Genomic DNA, 22,434 nt, shown 5'->3' with positions numbered 1-22,434 from the left:
TTGTCAGGGCCTCCGTCCTGCGTCAATGACGGGGGGGGGGGGCAACGCCGGAAAATCTGGATGAACTGTCTTGGCGAATGTATAGATCGAACAAATGACCTCCAGGCTAGCGAGCCAGCGTCTTACCTACTTACCACCCCTACATAAATGATCATAAACGGACACCCCATGCAAATTTTGGTGCTTGTATCCAGATTCGAAAGATCTGTACAATTAGCCACGCCTTATGTTATATAACGAAAGTAGGGGTCCGATGGTGAGGTCTCGTATGTAATAGAAAGAATCCCCAAAAGTCAATTTCCAAACGTTTTAATTGCCACAGGGGCGTATCTAGGAATTTTGAAAAGGGGGGGGGGGGCGCCGCAAAATGAGGGCACTGACCGCGGAGACGGGGCACGCCGCTGAGAGGCGATTTTTTGGGGGGGTGGGGGGTCCCAAGAAAATTATCCGTCATTTCCTTGCATCTGTAGCCATTCCAAGAGCTATTTGGCTGATATTTTCGTCTAAGTATACGTTCGGAAATCGTTGAAAAATAGCCTTAAAATCGAGCAAAAAAGCCAGTTGAACATGCGACTCGAAAATTGTCATGGCGAGCGAGGCATTATGATTGGAAAAAAGACGAATCTATTCCCTAGCCACTTCACTATTTAAGCCTTGTAACTTGTACTTTGTACTGTCCACACATGAAACAATGCTACATCAAGTTGCACTCATGTGCGTCGGTGATGGGCATAAGTGTATACGCCGCCGATTCCACAAGATGTCTGTCTATAGCCACTCGATAGGATTAGGGCACCGTCAGCTAAACAACAAGAATTCGTTTGAAAGTGAAAGCATTAATTAGACCAGACTAGTGTGTTTGAATCGATGGTTTGAGTCATTTGGGATCCCTGCAACGGGTTGGGAACGGACATATTTGGGTCTGAGAAAGGGCACTTTCAGCAGTAAGAAAGGGCACTGTCGAAAATTAGGGGCGCCCCCCCCCCCCTTAAATCCGCCTCTGTGCCAGACAACTAACACATGAAGGAAGAATATCTTTAATAATCTTTGTTTCTCACGTGACTTTACTGAGTAAGAATACACTTTGTATTTGTTGTTAGACGCCGTCCATTTATCATATCTACCCAAGTTCTTGAATTACCCACTGTCTTTTTCGGTAGTTTATTTGTACTATCACCTGGACGTTAGTCATAACATCAACACATATAAGATGCGCTTCTTACGTCATCCGAGGTTACGGGCTGCCAGTTAGGGATACTCTTACATTTTTGTCCTTTGGGCGGCCCATGGCTGTTTTTCGGGGAATCCAGTGTTTTTCTAGTAAGATTTGTTGGCCCTATTTTCCAAATAATACCAAATATGCCATACTTTTTTTGGAAATAATTACCATATAAATAGTTTCGTGGGAATGTATCTTTTTAGTCGGTCATTACCTTCAAGATATATTATCTACAGACGTAATACATGTTCTTTCATTCATTGCCATTGGGAACAAAAAGTCCGTTCAAACAGGTCTATTAAAGGGAGGGAACTCTGATTTAATTCATTCAAAAGTGGCCAAGTTTTTGTACACTCCAGAGACGTACCATTAAAATAGATTCTACAAAGTCATTGGCCAACTTTTTCTGATCACAATTATCCAGTCTCAGTTGACCATGAGGATGCAGGTAGACCTGGTAGCATTTTACACAAACTACAGAAGTGTCCATTTTCAAAAGTTGATAGTTTGCAAAACCTTTAAAAGAATAGAAGAGGCAGGACAGGTTGAAGGGGGTTGGGATAGACTAGTTGTCTAGAGTGTCACCTCTGGCTTACAGTTGTGGTTTCAATCCCTGGTGTGAGTGTATGTTGCTTGGAGATAGGGGCGCCTTCTCAACCTCGTGGGTTTACTCCGGGTACTCTGGTTTCTTCCCGTAGGAAAGACCCCCTTGCGCATGTGCTAAGATATTAATAAAAAATAAAGACGACTTGTCTGCAATATCACCTTGGGTGGAAGCGGACGTTAAACACTAAGCACATGGACAGGCCACTTGTTCTGTGTAGCTGCTGGATCAAACGATGATTTGATAACGGGTCTTTTAACCCGAAATGTCATGAAGATGAATAAACCACCCCTCATTTCTACCCAAGTCTGTTTTTGTACTGCTGTTGATCAGTTATTTTAAATATCTATGTGGTCATTCTTAAACAGGCATTATGCAAGAGCAGGACCGTAACTAGCTCAGAGTAACGAAGGGGGCCGGAAGTGTTCTCAGGGGTGCTGTAAAATTCACAGACACTGTATATCTAGGTTTTTTTTATGGTCGACAATTTTTTCAAAAGCCCCCTCCTGCGTCCCCTTTAGTTGAGGGCCTGTGCAAGAGCAAAAATGGGTTTATTGCAGGTTTTTCTTTAGGCCTGAAATGTTATTTAAATTAATAATTAGACATTAATTAACTTATCCAGACCATAATCAACTCTCAAGGCCATCGGATGCCTGTGATATTTAGTGGATTCAAATATGTTTTGTGCTGGATAAAAATGGATAATCGAGACTTCATTTATTATCGTAACAACAGTATTAATGACGATCGAGGCTACTCTATAATTATATTGCTGATTTCTTGGCTCAGAGTGAAGTAATTTGATGGAAATTTTCAACATATTCTCTTTTCATTATCTATTTTTTTTTAACTATTATAGAACTGTCAGCTCTTTATCTTTAATATGTGGGACTACATGCAAAGGAAAGAAAAGCAGAAAGAAATCCACCTGTTAGGCCAGAAAATAAACTCGGAACTATTTTCAAGGTGGATTAACACTGGATACCCATGACAACAGTGTTTGAATTTCTCTGTCATGGCATCATAGGAAACTACATGTAGTCTGGGTTGTCCAGTGATAAAATTCAAAGAGAAATATTACCGTAGATAAAATGTTTCTTTATTGTAGTAATAGACTATAAAATATTATAATATAGAATTTATTCCACATAGCGCCATAATTTTACCAGATTATCATCGCTACATGATGCCAATAAATTTGGTATTTTGGGATTCCATGACACTGAATTAACATCCTGGGAATGGGCATGATTTATCATTGTCATCAAACTAAATTTTGGTTCGTTTTTATTTGAGTCCGCATCTTCACCGAAGACGCGAATACTGTCGTCACCACACGCCGTCACAAGATGGCCGGTCACATGATTCCAATTAATATCGTAGACTGCTCGCTCGTGATACCCACTCAGAGTACAAACACATTTCCATACAGAATCGCTACCATGGGTTACTATTCCTTCCTCGTTTCCGGGGAGATATTCCTGCCATATTTTAACAGTCTTATCATCGCTGCACGAAGCTAATCTGCTTCCTGATTGATCAAAACATATCTTCCACACTGTTGAATCATGTGAAGCCAATGTTTGAAAACACGTCCAATCGTCATTATCTTCTTTATATAATTTGATTGTGTCGTCATAGCTACACGATGCTAATATCTCCTTATTTGGGTGCCATATGACATGTTTAACGTCTTGGGAATGTGACGTCATGACACTGGCACATTCAAATTCCTCATCCTCTGTCACTGAAAAAATCAAAATATAAATTTAAAGTATCATGTAGTTGTGCTGTTTTAGTAGGAGTTTCTGTATTTAATGTTTAGTTTGAGAGAGAGAGAGAAAGAGAGAGAGAGAGAGAGAGAGAGAGAGGTTTAACATCAACTCAACACAACTATGTCATTTCGGGACTAATATATGGTTTAATTTCATTTTAATAATTCGCTTGCGCATAGCGGTCTTTAGCAGTGGGAGGAAACCGAAGGACCACGAGGAAAACCCACAAGGTTAGACAGGCGACCCTACTCCTTGTCACGCCAGTTGACTCAATGACAGACCTTATGATACAGCATGCATGTGCTAACCATTCGGCCATTCCCCCCCCCCATAGCCAATGTAATTACATTAACATTATATTAACTTTCTCATTTTTAGCAATGTACTTAATTATCATTTGTCAACTTCCAAAATTACAGATAGACTTTGACATGACACAAACTAGGTCATTTTGAGACTAACATATGGTTCAATTTTATTTCAATAATTAGCTTGTGCATAGGGGGCTCGGAGGACAGACGATCCTAAAGCGTACATGTCAGACCATTTGTCCACTCAACATCCCCTCCCACAACCCATAGTGAAGTAAAATTTCATACATACAGCCATACAGGCAATCCTACTCCTTGTCACTTGTGAACGCTCTATAAAGTGAAACATGGGCCATAACTCTAGACGTAATAAACAGAAATTGCTGAAATTCAATAGGCTTCTTTGTTTCACTAATTTAAATAATGCATATAAATTTCAGAAAGATCGGAGTTAGAGCGTTCACAAGGTTCAATAAAGTGAAACAAGGGCCATAACTCTAGACGTAATAAACAGAAATTGTTGAAATTCAATAGGCTTCATCGTTTCACTAACTTAAATATTGCATATAAATTTCACAAAGATCGTATGTTTACTTTTGGCATTAGAGCGTTCACAAGGTTCAACAAAGTAAAACAAGGGCCATAACTCTAGACGTAATAAACAGAAATTATTGAAATTAAATATATCAATTTTAAAACAATTGGATGATAACTTTTGGCGTTAGAGCGTTCACAAGAAATTGTGGACGATGGACGGACAGACGGGGGCGACGGCAATATACGCCCACATTGAAATGTGGGCTGTAAAAAAGAATAAATTAAATCTTCAAAAAATATCTAAGTGGAAACAAAAAGATGTAATTAGAATTTTCATGCTAATAATTTTTTTCTGATAATTATATATTTTTTGATAATTTATATTTTAAATATATTGTCTAATGTCTAAGGGGGCCCACTTGCCACTGGGTAAGCTGACAACTTGGCCAGTCTGCCAACTGCACTCCCCCCCCCCCCCAAAACCTGCAGTGAAGTAAAATTTCATACAAACCTTCCCATATCCACACACTCTTGTCTCTACTACACGTAGCTATCAAACTACCAGAAGACGACCAGGTCACGGCTTTAACCTCATTCTCATGACCTTCTAAAGTAGCGATACTCTCAAATTCTCCTTCTTTACGACTCCATATCACCACGGTAGCATCAAAACTAGCAGACGCCAGATATTGTCCACATGGAGACCAGGTGACGTAACGAACTGTTCGTGTGTGACCGTCTGTTAAAACAGTTTTACAAATCCATTTTTCGCCTTCCTTTCCCCAGATTCTACAAAATATTACAATATATTACAAATTCATGTTTCTCTTTCCTTCCCCCAGACAAAATATTACAATTTATTCTATAACTACATGCAAATACAAGCAAATATCATTGAATACAGCCATTGAATAACCTATGGTTGCATTCAATGGCTTGTACACGTACCATTTTTTCCAGAATGATGTCACTTTCAGAATTACGTCAAACTGTAACGACGTCAACACTAGTAACCACAATATTTGTAAAAAAAGAAAGAAAAAAGGGCGGAACCTATGATGAATTTTAACGTTATTGGTGATTTTGTTTTTGATAATCTAGATAGTACAGTGTATTTTGAACTCAATGACCATAATTGAATACCGCTTGGGTTATTCAATGGTTCACTCCAGTGTATCCCTGCCGCATTCCACTCGCTAGCGCTCACGAAATACTTGCGCATGGATACACTCTCTTGAACCATTGAATAACCTGAGTGGTATTCAATGGTCATTTAGTTCTATCTATATATTACAAATTCCCCTTTCTTAGGTTCTCCTAATTATCACCAATTCATGCTTCTCCTACCTTTCCACAAGATCCTACAAAAATTACACAATATTATATACTAGCAGGATACCAAGCTTCGCCCAGGCCCCGAATTTGCATGGTGCCTAAATTCAAACTGTGCCCAAATTCGTCTCAATGACAGTTGACTCAATGACAGACCTTATGATACAGCGCGCACATGCTAACCATTCGGCTATCCAACCCCCCCTCTGAGTCAGAGACTTTTAACAATATGCAATTTTACGATAACTTCAACTGGTGTTTCTAGTTTTCAGAATTAATTGGTTAATTGAATGTCTTGCGCCAGTGGGTCAAAAGCCACTCTTATGAATCCTGAAACAACCACCCATTACAATCGGTCACATCTTCACGTCATGGAAATATCAAAAGTATAAAAACAGAACAAAATACAGATTTGTATATTAATCAGATTTCAGTTAAATCTCTAACTCGATATTGTCCATAATATTCGAAATTAAAGTCACGAAATGGAATTCAATTTTGGTCCATTTCAATCAATATTGATGCTGTTATCTTGCCATTCAACAACTGTAATGGTTAAAGGGACAATAACACTCTTGCTGGCTTGAAAGCTCCAGAAAATAAATAATATCTCTATCTAAGTACTAGATGTTTAAGTGTCCTACCTGTTGTGTAAATTATCCATTACATCCTATTTTACTTGTCCAGAGGGTTCGAAAATATTTTTAAATCGAAGTTTCATTTGAAAAGGTTTACGTTAGACGTTTCCAACCATTATGTTGAATTTTTCAAAATTTTTAAATAAGGTGTGTTAAGATGAAATTTATATCACCAATTAATTGGAATATTGTAAAATAGTACAATTTGTTGACCAGAATAAAGATTGGGACATATTATTCAGTTACAACAAGAGTGGTATTGAGCCTTTAAGCATAAAAATGGATAATCATAATAACAGTTGCAATGACAATCGAGACTACAATGTTATTAAAGAAAGTATTTCTCGGCTCAGAGTGAAATAATTTAACTGAAATTTTCAGCATATTCCTGTTACATTATCTATTTTTTTTTAATAATTATAGCGAGAACTGTCAGCTCTTTAATAAAAAAAATAAAAGAAATAAACCTGATAGTTTTATCACCACTACATGTAGCCAGTAGAGAACCAAACGGGCTCCATGAAACACACCAGACGGGTTCAATATGTCCTTCAAGCGTTGTCACTTCTTCAAGACGAGGCATCCTGTTCCCGTGTTCCGTTCTTCTTCCCTTGCTTTAATCTCCTCTACTTTCTCTCTTCCTGTCAAGATCCAAATAATCTGTAAATAAAAAATAATTACAGTAAGGCCCTACATGTAACTTTATGCTTTTGACAGTAATAATAAGCACCCAGAGTGGTCATCTTTTTTTTCTTGTTGCAATACTTTATCACTATACTTATGAGTAGGCTATTTAAATGAAAGAGAGAGAGAGAGAGAGAGTTTAACTTCCACTTGACATAAACTAGGTAATTTCGGGACTAACACATAGTTCAATTTTATTTCAATAATTCGCTTGCATGTAGGGGTCATTAGCAGTGGGACTCAGAGGAAACAGGAGGACCCGGAAAAAAAACACAAGGTTGGACAGGTGTTTTAATCACCGGAAGTGATTATTTTGGGACATGGGGTCTTTAGCAGCTACCAGAGAACCAGGAGAAAACCTCACAAGGTAGGCAACCCTACTCCTTGTCACATACAAGCAGCGAATCGAAACCATGTACCCACTTGACTAAATGACAGATCTTCTGATCCTACACGTAGACCACCTCGCGACAGGTAATAATATATCTTATTCATATACTGAGCGCCATGGAAAACGCATCACTAATGCTGTCGCCTACCGTGATGATGTCTTGCAACCAATTGTTGTTTCGAGAGCACCCACAACTTCAGCACTTCCAACAGGATAATGCACGTCCGCATACCGCCCGTTTTAGTACATGTATGGACTACCTGGCTGCTAACAAAATCAATGTCCTGGACTAGCCAGCCATGTCTCTGGACATGGCACCGATATAGCATGTCTGGGAAGAGTTTTCCATGGCGCTCAGTATATACATGTATTTAATTAAGCATCAATTGTGCTGGAAAACATTAAGATAAAACTTGTCGAAACGTTGTGCTATATGTGTATAAACCAGTGACTGATTGTTTTCCACATAAATTGTGTTGTGTTTTTTAATTGTGCTCAATCCCTAAATATATCACTTAAGGTCTAGGCCTACATCATTATATTCTTTCAGTTTCAGTGACAGCCTACTGATATTTACATAATACATTTGACTTGGTAATTTGTAAATTTAACATTTGTATTTCAACTTATATTTGGTATCTGACAGATTCTGGTGCAAACGAGAAAAGCCAGTCGTCTACGGTAATTGTGTTGTCTTTTTACACATTGTGTACATGAATACCATGCATATATTATACGATATGGTATACAGAAATAAAATCAACAAATTATTACTTTCAATCACGTTGTCTTCATCTTCGTCCTTCACCTTTAACCTGTAACCTCAATTGTCTTGATTATCCAGTAACAACAACTCTGATCAAAATACGACTGGAAGTTCAATCTAAAATATTTTTAAGATTCATACGCATTTATCTCTGAATTATTAATTAATCGATTCAGTTTTGACTCAAACGGGGATGGGTGTGATTAGTTTTTAAGTTCAAACGACCATAGTTTTATTAAGAGATATTCGCCTATATTTGAAAATCACAAAATCTACTATTGAAGTTCAATGGGACTATATTTCTTGGGTGTATTTCCGAAATAGGCGTTCCTCGGCATTTCCGGTCAAAACATTACCTTTAATGGCATGAAGGAAAGTCTCACCCAAATGGTAGAAATTTGTTAAAATTTGAAGAGTTAAAGAAATTTCAAGATGTCTGCGAAGCTGAAGAAGGCGGTGGATGAATGCCGCGACACGAATAACACGGAATTAGATCTGGTAGATCGAGGAATCCACGGTGTAATGGATGCTCCAGGACTTTGTAAGTCGGTCAAATTTTGTCGTTACTGTTCTTACTCATCATTTAGTTAGGAGAATTAATGCTAATATAGCCTCACCCTTGGATTGAAGACTGACAGAATAAAAACAACCTTTGACTTAGTAACTTGAAATTAATGCCACAAGACTAACTGTTTGGCAATTGATAATTATTAGTACATGTGAAATGATGTACCAGTAGGCCATAGCAATCGTGAAGAACCCTGTCAGAATGCGGGGGGATCGCGGTGGGTAAGACGCTGGCTGGCTAGCCTGGAGGTTGGGTGTTCGATCCCTGCATTGGCAGAGAAAGTTCAGTCAGATTTTCCGACGTGGTTTCCCCAAATGGTTAGCTGAATCATAAGGTCTGTCTTTGAGTCAATTACATGTATTGAAATATAATTAAAAAACATTTGTTAGTCCCAAAATGACCTAGTTTGTGTCGAGTGGACGTTAAACCCCATCTCTCCCTCTTTCTTTCATTAGCCCCCCATTTGATTTTCATTGCCATGTAAATATATTGTTTTATTTTTTCAGATACATTGAAACACCTGACAAGGTTGACAATCAGCCATAATAAAATAACAAGTAAGATTGATATTATTTCTACCCATAAACATATCACCTCTACTAAAGGTATTATTGTTGTGTTAGGTAGAAGTGCTACCCAAAACATATTACCTGTTAATATGCTACATGTACCCGAAAAATTGGACCTTGTGACGCCCTTCTAAAGTCATTGTCATTTGTATTGTGAGAGATTGAAATGCTACCTGAAAGATTTCATTCTGTGACACTTTCCTTAAGTCATTCGTATTGTTAGAGGTTGAAATGCTATCTGAAAGATGTCTTTCTTTTGTAATTAATTTTTTTTTTTTCCCAGCTGTTCCACCCAATGTTGTTGAGTTATACAATCTGGAGATTCTGAACCTGTTTAATAATCATATACAAGAACTACCCACACAGATTTCTTCTATGGCAAAACTCAAATATCTTAATTTAGGGTAAGATTAGTTTTGTGGCAAAACTCAAATATCTTAATTTAGGGTAAGATTAATTTTGTGGTAACACCTCCCCATCTTAATTTGGGGTAAGATTAATTCTATGGCAAAACTCAAATATCTTAATTAGGGTAAGATTAATTCTGTGGCAAAACTCAAATATCTTAATTTAGGGTAAGATTAAAGATACATTCCCAGAAAAGAATTTATCGGGTGGTTATTTCCAATAAAAGTATGGCAATTTTGGTATGTATGGAAAGTAGAAATATCCAATCTTACTAGAAAAATACTGGATTCCCTGAAAAACACTCATGGAGCGCATACAGGACAAAAATGTAAGGGTTTCCCTAATCGACAGCCCGACGATTAGTAGTGTCTGCATGGGTGACATCAAAGGTTGCATGTGGAGATTGAGTGCTTGATGTACATGTTGGTAAACTTTATGAAGAGTTAGACATACAACACTTTCTGAGATAAATATCATGGAAAAAGACGTGGGCAGTGGATAACCCGAGAATATAATTAGGCTTCAATAAATAGTCAGCGATTAAAGACAACATCGTCTTGTGTATACAATGAATCCTCCTCCCGATTTCACGCTCGTTGCTAGGTATCGAGAGAGGTGGGTCACGTGACACAAACATGACCTCTTTTGATCGATTTGTTATAGCTAGGGTATTCCCTGTTATGATAAATGAATTAGTTTGAATATGTTTTTAGTCCAAATACATCATCAAATCACCCAGTTTGTATACGGGGGAACGTATCTTTAATTCTGTGGTAAAACCTCCCCATCTTAATTTGTATTTTTTTATCTTGCAGGATGAATAAAATAACCAATTTGCCTCGTGGATTTGGTGCCTTTCCAGCTCTGGAAGTTTTAGATCTGACTTATAATAATTTAAGTGAACACAGTTTGCCTGCTAACTTCTTCTGTTTAGGTGAGTTGGTGTACAGTCAAATTGGTACACTGTAGAGTTGGTGTCCAGGTGACTTGGTACACAGTAGAGTTGGTATTCAGTCGATTTGGTACACCGTGGAGTTGGTGTCCAGTCGATTTGGTACACTGTGGAGTTGGTGTGCAGTCGAGTTGGTACACTGTAGAGTTGGTTTACAGTTGAGTGATAACATCTCAACCGCGTGAAAATACAAAGTGTTATTGTGATCAGTCGTATCTTAATTGGTCCAGTCGTTAATTGATTGATTTTCAGAAGCTTGACTACTGCCTTTTTTCAGAGATATAGTGATTCTTGAGTGATATTATCACTGATAGGAGAATTTGTTTTAAAATTGGCTCAAAGATGCTTTACTTGCTTCTTATCCCATAAAATCACTGGCATCTTTATTAAAGTCTTTATCTTATTCTGTTTCTAGATACATTAAGAGCTCTATATTTGGGAGATAATGATTTTGAAACTGTTCCACCAGAAATTGGAAGACTGAAGAATCTACAAATTGTAAGTTTTCTTGATTCAACATTCCAGGTATAAAGTTTTCTTAATTCGACATTCCAGGTATAAAGTTTTCTTAATTCGACATTTCAGGTATAAAGTTTGATACTTTTGTGTTAACTGGGTTTTAAGCCCAGTCAAATTTTTTTTTTTTTTTCATAATTATAACATAAAATGTCACAATTATGGACTCGTCGATTTTGAGTTGTTCCTTGGGTCACTTATTACAATTTTGAATTCTAAACTATAAAAATAATCTTAATTGCTCTTCTCAAATATTTTGAAATTTAAAAAAGACGCACAGCCAGCGTGAGGCTATCCATAAAGATACCAAAGATCTAAAAATCAAATTTGGCCTAATGTGATCATTTAATTTATATTTTCAATTGATATTCTAACAGAATTATTTAATGTTAATTTATATTTTCACAGGATTTATTTAGATAATGACTTAATATTAATTTATGGTTTCAGTATGATTTGTTTAGATAGTGATTTGATATTAATTCATGTTTTTAGTTGGTGTTTCGGGAGAATGATTTAATAGCCTTACCAAAAGAAATTGGTGATTTGCACAGATTAAGAGATTTACATATCCAAGGCAACAGATTAACAGTTCTACCTCCAGAATTAGGTATTTATCATTAGATACCCTAATTTTTGACACAGGTTGTTTGACTCCCTATCATTTCACACAGGTTGTTAGATTGCCTAAAATTTCACACTTAGTGTTAGACTCCCTAACATTTCACACTTGTTGGTAAACTCCCTAACATTTCACACGTTGTTAGATTCCCTAACATTTTATACTGGTAGTTATCTAACCCTAACATTTCACACTGATGGTCATAAAGTTACGTAAATCGACAGTAATGCAAATTAAAGTAATGAGTAGTAACACCACTGAAAATGAAATGGGGTTTTTAACGTCCTACTGTTCTGCTCAAGCTGAGCTTATGAAGACAGTCATACATCATACAGTGTCTTATGAGCAAAATTTTGCCTGTAGTGTTACAGCTTACTCTTATATCGAATTCTAACTATCAAGGGATCTTTTACGTGCATGCCAATGTTCACACGGGATCTCAGTTTTTCGTACCACCAGAATAACTAGACAGCTGTCCCTCCACCCTGCACCACTGACAAGGGGAAACCATGTTGGAAAATCCTGATGAAATTTCTCGGCTGACACCTGGAGCAAATCTGTGATCTCCAGGCTAGCGAGCCAGCATCTTACTCACTGAGCCATCATGGTTTTTCAAGCTCAATGCAATAAGATAATCAATTTCTTTTGTATTCTTTACAATGTATATTATGTTCACTTTATACCTGGTCTTGATATTTTTTTACTGACATTGACATTATCAAAAATCAGACCCACATAGCTGCACATACTGTGTGTCCGTAACTCAGAAACCGGAAGTGGTAGGCCGGTGTGACTCCCCTGTCCGAGTTACCCCAATACACCAAATTTCAGTCTAGGGGCAACCTTAGTGTAGCCACCAAACAAATGACAGTCACAAATTTTAATATAGATATGTTATTGCATACATTATATTTAATCTCTTTGTAATAATTTATAGGTAATTTAGATTTGGTTGGTACTAAACAAGTTTTTAAAGCTGACAATAATCCATGGGTTACTCCTATAGCTGACCAGTTTCAAGTTGGTGTATCTCATGTTTTTGATTACATCAGATCAGATACATACAAATTGTAAGTCACATTCTTTTTATGCGCCCACATTGAAATGTGGTTGTATTTTGTCATCGCCTCCGTCCGTCGGTCCGGTCTGCAAAATTGCTTGTGTCGACCCTCTAGAGGCTAAAGTTAATATCTGATTGACTTTAAATTTATATACAGTGTTTCGGGTCATGAAATGAAGAAGCCTATTGCCAGAGTTATGGCCTTGATCACTTTGGAAAATCTAGAGGCTAAAGTTACTGTCCGATATACTTTAAATTTATACACAGTGTTGATGGTCATAAGATGAAGAAGTCTATTAATTTTCAACAATTTTCAGTTCTGACCCTTGATCACTTTGGAAAATCTTGTGGACACTCTAGAGGGTAAAGTTACTATCCGATAGACTGTAACTTTATAACAGTGTATACAGTCATCAGACGAAGAATCCTATTGATTTTTGATAATTACTGCCAGGGTTGTGGCTCTCGATTACTTGAGAAATCTTGTGGAAGCACTAGAGACTAAAGTTAATATAATTTTTTACACAGTGTTTAAAGTCATGAGACAAAGAATTGAAACATTCTAATGATTTCTGATAATTATTTAAAGGGTTAGTTCAAAAATGACCTAGTTTGTGTGGAGTAGACATTTAACCCCATTTCTCTCTCTTTCGTATTATTGAACTATTTTTATTATTTCAGTTTGTATGGACGTCATCTTGCTGCTGGAGGTGCCCCACCCCCTAAAACCATTGATAAAGCCAAAAAACAGAGTCGACAGCCAGCCAAATAAATTATCTTAATAACTGAACATTTTCTATATATTCTTCAATTTCTTTAACTTTTGATATCTTTAAACTTCCATAGATATATTTTACACTGCTAATATGTGTTCAAAAAATAAATGCAAGGGTAAAGGAAACATTGTATATTTTAAAGAGGCATTATGGGAGATAAGATAAAGAGCTGGCAGTTCCCACAATAATAGTGAAAAACTAGATAATGTAAAGGGAATTTGTTGAAAATTTCAGTCAAATTGATCTACTCTGAACCAAGATATTAGCTTTTGAATTTTAGGCCTAGCATGATAAAAAACATAGTCTCGATTATCCATTTTTTGGATTTAATCATCAAAGAGCATTGAGCAGCAAATCAGATTCAAATCCAATGGGGATAGTACGTCATTGATAGGGGAATCGTATACCAATGCAGATAGTATGTCAATGATATGATGGGGGTATCGTATACCAATATCTATGGTACGTCAATGATAGGGGAATCGTATACCAATGACAAGAGTTACTATTGTCTATGCATGATATGTATTGTTATATCTAACGCATTATTTTTTTGTTATGTTATTTATGTGTATTACTGAAATGATTTAATCAATATTATCTCATCTCTCCATGGTCTCTAAATGGTTCATCAAAAATATTTACTCTTTCCTGACAGACATAGACAATGTAAATCATATCACAGTGCATCCAGGTGGTCGTTTAGAAAAGCCAAATACTTGAAGACGTGTTACAGATATTTCGGACAATAAGACGACTAGTAACCAGAATCAATGGACATGCCATTAAAAGTTCAGAATGTTCTGAATTGACCAAATTTCATAATAATAATGCCAATTTCAATTCTTTTTAATTGAGAAAAGCCAAATGATTTGAGGTGTGGGACAGTCCAGATAGTTCTGATTATAAGATTATTAATAAATATAAGCAGTGAGTGTTCTAGATTAAAAGTTCAGAATGTTCTGAAATGATTAAAATGTCATAGTACTGATGCAGAATTCACTTCTGTTTAAAGATACATTATGGGAGATTCGGTAACGAGTTGGCAGTTCTCACTATAATAGTTAAAAACTAAATAATGTAAAGGCAATTTGGTGAAATTTTCATTCAAATTGATCCACTATGAACCGAGAACTAAGCGACTGAAATTCCCATAAGCCTCGGTCATCATTACTAAAGTCAGTACGATAAACAGCATAGTCTCGATTATCCATTTAATCGTTTAATAGAGAAGGAAAGTTATGCAGTAAATCGGCTTACAATCCACTAAAGATCGCAGGCTAGCGCTGCCATCTAGAGTTGATTATGGCCTGGATAGGTAAATTAATGTCTAATTAATAATTTAGATAACATTTCAGGCCTAAAGAAAGACCTGAAATAGGCAGATTTAGCTCTTGCATAATGCATGTTTAACAGAGACTCCATGATAAAGTAGAATCAGATAACAGGTGTCCGATTAGAAAAGAAAGGGGGCTTTAACATGTTTATTCAAGGCTCTAGATGGACATGTCCTTGTAAAATCAGATACATAATGTCTATTCAAGGCTCTAGATGGACATGTCCGTGTAACATCAGATACATAATGTTTATGATGATTAATGGATTGATTGAATAAGGACATTTTGTAATGGTTGGGTGCCCTGTTAGTCACGATGGACCTGTCCATGGAGCATGTGTAGCATCACTGTTGAAATGAATTTAGTAATAAAGTAAATGCTATATTTATGTAGATGGAACATTTAGTTTATATAAGTGTATTTTAGTTTATACAGGTACTTGTAGTTTATAACAGGTACTTGTAGTACATATTATATTAGTGTATTTTAGTTTATAAATGGCATGATATGTATTTATATTTAAAGATTAAACTGTTTTTATATATAATTTGCATCCATTTTGATGCGAATACAGTAACAAACAACAATCGGTAAATGAAAATATCCCTTCTATCAGATTATAGAGCTTAATGTTCCAAGTAGAACATGATTTGATGAGAGAGAGAGAGAGAGAGAGTGAGAGAGAGAGTGAGAGAGAGAGAGTCGTTACAAACTATCTTACATATGGTTCAATTTTATTTCAATAATTCGCTTGCGCGTAGGGGTCTTTAGCAGTGTGGGGAGGGGGGAGGGCAGAGAAAACCCACGAGTTTGGGCAGGTTTGATAATAGATAGTGTCTGTAATTTCCAAGTGTGTCGCAAAGTATATTGACATAAAATGAAATGGCGTTTAACGTCCTACTGATCTGCACCGACTGGTCTAAAGAAGAATGACATACATTGTGCTATGGGTGAAATTTTGCCTGAACAGTCTAATTGCGGCCAACTTTTATATGCACACCAATTATGTGTACACAGGACCTCGGGTTTTCGTTCCATAAAATGACTATATTATGTCCTTGCCAGGCCCTCCACCCTGTATCACAGACAATGGGGTACCGCGCTGTTAACACCGGGATCGAACACAAAACCACCAGGTTAGCGAGCTAATCATCTTGATCACTGAGCCACAGTGGCTCAGGCAGAGAAGCGTATCTTTATAGCCCCCACTTAATCTGAATTATACGTTTGTTTGTGATTTCTGCGTATTGTGTCTTGTCCGTAATTGTGTTTTGTGTAATTGTCTGCGTGTGGTGCAGTCCCCCTGCACTTACTATTAGTGTAATAATTGTTATAAATTGTAATAATTGCTGCACTATGGGTGGCAAATAAATACATAGGCCGAGAGGGGTAACGTTTTACACCCATCAAATTGCAAAAGAAACCAATGCAGTTTCCCATATAAACTTATAAATCGTATATTATTTTACAGCTACAAACAAAAATGTTTCCGTTTTGTCCAATAAACAATTTATTGTTAGTTCGCGTAGAAAGATATGATATATTATTTTACAGCTACAAACGAAATTGTTTCCGTTTTATCCAATAAACAATTTATTGTCCGATCACGTAGAATGATAGGGTGTTGAAAGTCATTACAAATTTCCGTATTACATGGTAGACCTAAAATTATCATATAAATTAGCAATTATTGGTATATTGGTCGAGTATTTTACAGCTATAAGAAAGTCTTCATTTAATCGAAAATTTCAATAAACAATTTATTTTTAGTTCGAGGGGAAGTTGCGACAGGTGGTAGACAATATTGAAATATTGCTTAAATGTGTATTTTCCTAAACTTATTATGCAGAGCCCTGTTTCACAAAAACTTAAATCTCCTTAAAATCGTCTTAAACTAAGGTCTCACCCTAACTTAAAATAGACGAGTTTCACAAAACGATTTTAAGCATTTTAGGTACAATACACTGAAATAATATTTTAAGCTAAATTTTTATTTTAACTTAAAGGACAATATTGGCGCCAGTGATTATCACATATGTGATAGAACTGGTTAAAAACATTCCAAATAAATATTATATCACAGAGATCATTGCTACGATAGAGGCGTAATCAATGCTTCAACAATTGGAAATGACGAACGGAAAAGGAAAACACGAGTTATCCCTCTATATAACTGACTGAAGTGACGAGTGATAACAGATACATGGGCGAATTTCTGCTCACTAATAATTCCTTCGAAGACCAAAAGTTGTTATATGAGACCGTAAGAGTATATCTGACAATTCAAAAAAGTAATTGAATGTCATTAGATGAGAGAACACGAATAGAATAGAAACAGTCCGTACATTCACGCGTGTTTATTCATTCTATCCTTATAAAAACATGGTAATGCACGGACTTTTTCTATTTTTCTTTCATGTTCTCTTATCTAGTGACAGTCAATTTTTTTTTATGAATTGTCAGATATCCTTTCACAGTCTCACACAACAACTTTTGGTCTCCGAAGGAATTATTAGTGCAATAGTGGGCAGAAATTCGCCCATGTACCTGTTATTACCCGTCACTTCAATCAGTTATATAGAGGGATAACTCGTGTTTTCCATTTACGTTCGTCACTTCCGATTGTTAAAACATTGATTCCACATCTATCGTAGCATTAAAATAGTCGCGTTTCAAAAAACTATTTTAGGGACAATTTTAACTAAACCCTTTTCTAACTTAAAATCACGACACGACATTAAAAAACCTTTATTAGGGCTACGCTGTTAGATCTATTGGGACATATAGATATATTTGGAATAATGATAATACTGCCAACGGTCTGGGTCTCATAATTTTAACATACCATCTTTCAAAAAAGAAATAAAAAATATCATTCAATTTCTTTTCATAGCATGGGAAATGCAGCTACAGTCCACCCGTTTATTTTTATTGTAAGGCAATTTAAGCAATTAGATGACATCCCAAATTAGAACCCCAAGACAAAAATCACCCAAAACCCTTTGTTACTGTTTTAGATTACCATAATGATTAAAGTATAAATTATATTATTTTCAAATAATTAACAGACAACAAAGAAAAACCCTAAAAGAAAAAATTGAATTCACTTCATATCTAATGTCATGGAAAGAAATGCACTCTTCTCCAGTCTTATCTATAAAAATATCTTCGTGTAGGATGGTTTAAAATGGCCAATTTCTATAATGCTAGATATGTCATATGCAAAGTATTTACACATATGGTTTTAGGTTATGATGTTTTGTAAAAAGATAAAGCAATAATATCTAATGTGTTCATTGAACAATGTTATAGGCCTATTTGAAATTCTATTTTAATATCATAAATTTATTCTTGTTTGTTTATGAAGGCGTACGTTATTAACACAACACAAATCAGAAGCCAGATAGAGAGAGAGATGGCGTTTAACGTCCACTCGACACAAACTAGGTCATTTCGCGACTAACATGTGGATCAATTTTATTTCAATAAGTCGCTTGCGCATAGGGGTCTTTAGCAGTGGGAGGAAACCAGACGACCCGGAGAAAACCCACGAAGTTGGACAAGCAACCCCACCCCTTGTCACGTACATCCTGGGAATAGAAAACCTCGCCAGTTCACTCAATGACAGACCTTATGATACAACGCGCACACGCTAACCATTCGGCTATCCAAATATCTGAATCTACTAATTCGGGCATCGGGTTATTTCTACCTCTAGTAACTCCCTTCTCAGATAAATCCTATGCCGAACAAAATTCGAGGGGAAAGTGCTACAGGTATTAAATACTCGTGTGGTTACTCATGGTCTACATGATACCAATCTATCGGATGAGGATCTGGCGAGGTTCTCCCCAACCGAGCGCTAATGGTGCCTGTAAATGGTGCTTTCTAGGGTGTATCCTGGTGTTTCTAGCTTATGCACATTGTATTTAACAATGTAAATTCACGACTAAAAGGGGTGAGGGGCAACTACGAAAAAACATTAACTAGTTTCCGGACCCCTGAAACTACCATACTCATGTTCAGTCCATCCCTGGAATTGATACAACAAGGGCGCAAATTCTTAAAACAACTATCGAAACCACTTTTATACCGACGAAGATGGTTCAAAGACATACCAAATGAAGACGACTGCACTACAAAAGAATGCTAAACAGATGTTTGGATTTCTTAAATTTATTTTTGAGACAAAAATAGAATTAAAGCTGAAAACCTTTTTGGATGTATTTAAAAAGCAATGGCCACATGACAGAATCTGGGTTCTGTTTAAACGTCCATTTTTCTTGTGTTGTGGGTCACATTGGTGGGTCCTATTTCATAGACTGTTAAAGTCAAAATCGTAGAATAAGTTCGGTGTATTTTATTTTCAAATGTGACGCGCATTTTGTACACATGTACTGTTGGGCGTTCATCCAGCAATTTGACCTAAAAGTCCACACAAATCATCAAACATTGGGATTTTATTACAACTGTGGTCCTTTATATATGACATGTCTTGGGTGTGGAAAGAAGCCGCATAATCCGGAGAGAACCCACAAGGTTAGACAGGTGACCGTACAAACCAACGATAGACACCACAACACGTGTCTAATTGACAACTTGGCCAGACTGCCATTTAACCCACCAGTGGTTGGTAAACGCTTTGAGAATGATATTTCCATGTGTTATTGGGCACATTGGTGTCTTTTGGGTCCGTTATCATAGACTGTGGTCCTCTATATATGGCCTGTCTTGAGTGTGGAAAGAAGCCGCATAACCCGGATAGAACCCACAAGGTTAGTCAGGTGACCGACACGCTTGGCCTCGTACAAACCAACGATAGAAACCACAACACGTGTCTAAATGACAAGTTGGCCACTCTGCAATGTAACACTATCTTAGTGATAACAATAGACCAGTTTAGTAAATAAAGGATTTATTTACATCAGGTATATAACACACCTACATACAAAATAATACAGGAACTTAAACTAATATACAAGAACTAGACTATACTGGAACTAAACTACATCGGAACATATATAACTATATTAATTCCACCATTCTGCCCCTCTGTCAAGGCAGCGGCTGAACTCGGATGAGTCCATACGCCGATCTCTCCGTCCCAGTCTGATCGTCTCAGTTATATATCTTCTGATCACAGATAAGCTCATGGTCATACATGCAATTGTCTCTTTTATCTCGTCATGGCATGCTTACTGACCAGTACGTTTTTCCTTTGAAGTAATGCGGAGCTTGTACACAGTGCATGTGTAGCTTTTAAAGGACATATTGACATAATTACATGTTTAATTATACAACACAGACAATCGTGACTTAAAGTGCATACAGAGTTAAAAGGTCAATATTATATATATTATCAAGAAGCATGGCTGGAGGTCACTAAGTTCTAAGCACCTAAATGACCGTTCAATTTGAGGAAAGTTAAAGAGTACTTTGTTACACGGTTTGAGAATGGCATTTTGACTTTCTTTCAATTTGTAAGTTATTAACATTAAAGATGTAGTAATTAAGTTTAATAATTACAAACTATATAATGAAAAGGCAGTATCAGTCTAATCACTTCATTCTGAGCGAGGTTGGGGCGGTTTTGAGAAAAGCGAAGTCTGGATTGTCATTGTTGTTTGTGTTACGTCTAGGATAAAGCACGAGACTGAGGTTATGCTGGGGAAAGAAAGGCTGAAGAAAAACAAAACGAGAAAAAGAAAAACCGAGGTCGGCAGTCCGAGGTTTTTCTTTCGAGGGTTTTTTCTGAAGTCTTCCTTTCCCAGCATAACCGAAGTCGAGGACTTTATCTTGCTTATAAACCTTCTATGTTTACATGTACGTAAAATGAGAATATCCCAGAATTTCCATAAGAACAACCTTATATCATGTTTTCTTACGAAAAAAACCTACCCGGCTGGAAGAATAACCCACTACAGGTTTGAGGAAAAACTTTCAGTCAGAAGAATAACCCCAAATTCTCCTGTATATATTTAAAGCCGCCCTCGAGTTTCAGACCGCAAGTTATAGGTTTATAAGATAGTCTAATTAATAATTTAGATCTAAGGTCTACAGAAAGACTTGCAATAGGCAGATTTAGCTCTTATGCATCTTTAAATCGATTTGACGTATTATACAACTCTATTTTGATTAGCATATTCATGGCAGTATAATTTAGTGGTGTCAGCGAATAAATGTAATGATGACACGTGTACAGCAGATGTTTATAAACCTATATAAATATCGTGCTGTTTGGTTTTAATTTTGTTATACAGAGAATATCCTTTGGGTGCTGTAAATTTGGAATCCAGGGTAAGTTTGATTCGATTAACGGGGCTTAGTGAATAATGTGCTAGCATGCTAACTTGGAACTTGGAGATACCTGGATCGTTATCGGCGTTGGCCGAGAGAAGTCTCGTGATTTTCGGGCGTGGTTTTCCTTTGTCAGTGGTGCAGGAAGGTGCGACCTAAACGGAAAACCGACGTCTCGTCAATACATTAGCATGTACGTGGAATGAAATAGGGGTTAACGTGCTATTGCACCGACTGGGCTAACGAGGCAAATTTTGACAGGGCAGCGGCACTGCCATCTCCTCCAAAGAGTATTTTAACATGTACGCCAAGCCAAAATGTACACAGTGTACAATGTCCGTGTATAACGTGTCATATTGGCAGGTTGATCTTGGTTGCTGTTTGTCTGTATTTCCAAAACGTTGTATGATGAAAATTATTAAATAAGATGGGTTTTTTTGGCTTACCGAAGATGAAGTGTGCTAGTAAATTGCTTGTTTTCTGGTGCTCAGCGATGTTAGTTTATGAATCCGAAGCATGTTGGCGTATGGAAAAGAATCCTCCTGGTAAGTGGACAGCCATCAATTAGAAAGTCTTTTATTTCAAGGGGTCGCGGGATCGAATACCGTCGTATGCCAAGAGGTAACTTCAGGAATTTTGCAGGAAATTGTGTCTACCTTTTCGGAATGGAAAACCCAAGGTATTGTGTTGAAATTCGCACTGTATGTAAAATGTCCCTTAGCAGGTTTAATTCGAAGACGGGTAGACAGAAAATAGACGCAACGAAATACAATCTGCCAAATGTTAATCCACCTGTACAGGTATATTATGTTCACTTCGATTTATGTCTATTACAGGTAAATTGCTTCCTTCAATTCATGTGTATTACAGGTGCTGATTCACCATGTATAATACTTGGGGCTCATTTAAATGTTGGAAAAACTGCAATTTACCGCCCTAAATGTGTCAAGTACATTTGCGAAAAGGATGCGATTTTAGTCTGTAGGTACGATTGTCTTTTTAAGATACAAACGTGGGATCGAATATATGTTGAATCCATCTTAGGTCAGTATTTTGGGACAGATCAGTCAAC

At 36.8% G+C, this 22,434-nt stretch overlaps 2 protein-coding genes across 2 annotated transcripts; one reads left to right on the top strand and one right to left on the bottom strand.

The window, feature by feature from the left end:
- Positions 1-2,900: 2,900 nt before the first annotated feature.
- On the bottom strand, positions 2,901-8,345 carry LOC126820618 (probable cytosolic iron-sulfur protein assembly protein CIAO1 homolog). The gene is made up of 4 exons (XM_050548701.2): positions 8,266-8,345; positions 6,884-7,076; positions 4,958-5,235; positions 2,901-3,570 (listed from the first exon to the last, which is right to left on the bottom strand). The coding sequence occupies exons 2-4, from the start codon at positions 6,997-6,999 to the stop codon at positions 2,963-2,965; spliced, it is 1,002 nt and encodes a 333-aa protein (XP_050404658.2). The 5' UTR covers positions 7,000-7,076; positions 8,266-8,345; the 3' UTR covers positions 2,901-2,962.
- Positions 8,346-8,572: 227 nt separating this feature from the next.
- On the top strand, positions 8,573-15,612 carry LOC126820623 (ras suppressor protein 1). Its single transcript, XM_050548706.2, has 8 exons — positions 8,573-8,798; positions 9,332-9,382; positions 9,678-9,798; positions 10,618-10,736; positions 11,170-11,252; positions 11,766-11,880; positions 12,830-12,962; positions 13,634-15,612. The coding sequence occupies exons 1-8, from the start codon at positions 8,690-8,692 to the stop codon at positions 13,722-13,724; spliced, it is 822 nt and encodes a 273-aa protein (XP_050404663.2). The 5' UTR covers positions 8,573-8,689; the 3' UTR covers positions 13,725-15,612.
- Positions 15,613-22,434: the final 6,822 nt, after the last annotated feature.

This window comes from Patella vulgata, chromosome 5 (assembly GCF_932274485.2).
Source record: "Patella vulgata chromosome 5, xgPatVulg1.2, whole genome shotgun sequence".
NCBI classification, from domain to species: Eukaryota; Metazoa; Mollusca; class Gastropoda; family Patellidae; genus Patella; species Patella vulgata.
Note: the sequence above shows the minus strand (reverse complement) of the source record. Positions and strands in the feature narration are given on the sequence as shown.

What these genes read in the sequence shown, in the direction of transcription:
- LOC126820618 (XM_050548701.2), bottom strand. Translation starts at nt 6,999, where the DNA reads ATGCCTCGTCTTGAAGAAGTGACAACGCTTGAAGGACATATTGAACCC. An exon ending in AGTGGTGATAAAACTATCAG is followed by an intron (nt 5,236 to 6,883) that starts GTTTATTTCTTT and finishes AATATTTTGTAG; the next exon opens with AATCTGGGGAAAGGAAGGCG. An exon ending in GAGTGTGTGGATATGGGAAG is followed by an intron (nt 3,571 to 4,957) that starts GTTTGTATGAAA and finishes TGATTTTTTCAG; the next exon opens with TGACAGAGGATGAGGAATTT.
- LOC126820623 (XM_050548706.2), top strand. Translation starts at nt 8,690, where the DNA reads ATGTCTGCGAAGCTGAAGAAGGCGGTGGATGAATGCCGCGACACGAAT. An exon ending in TGCTAACTTCTTCTGTTTAG is followed by an intron (nt 10,737 to 11,169) that starts GTGAGTTGGTGT and finishes TTCTGTTTCTAG; the next exon opens with ATACATTAAGAGCTCTATAT. An exon ending in GACTGAAGAATCTACAAATT is followed by an intron (nt 11,253 to 11,765) that starts GTAAGTTTTCTT and finishes TCATGTTTTTAG; the next exon opens with TTGGTGTTTCGGGAGAATGA.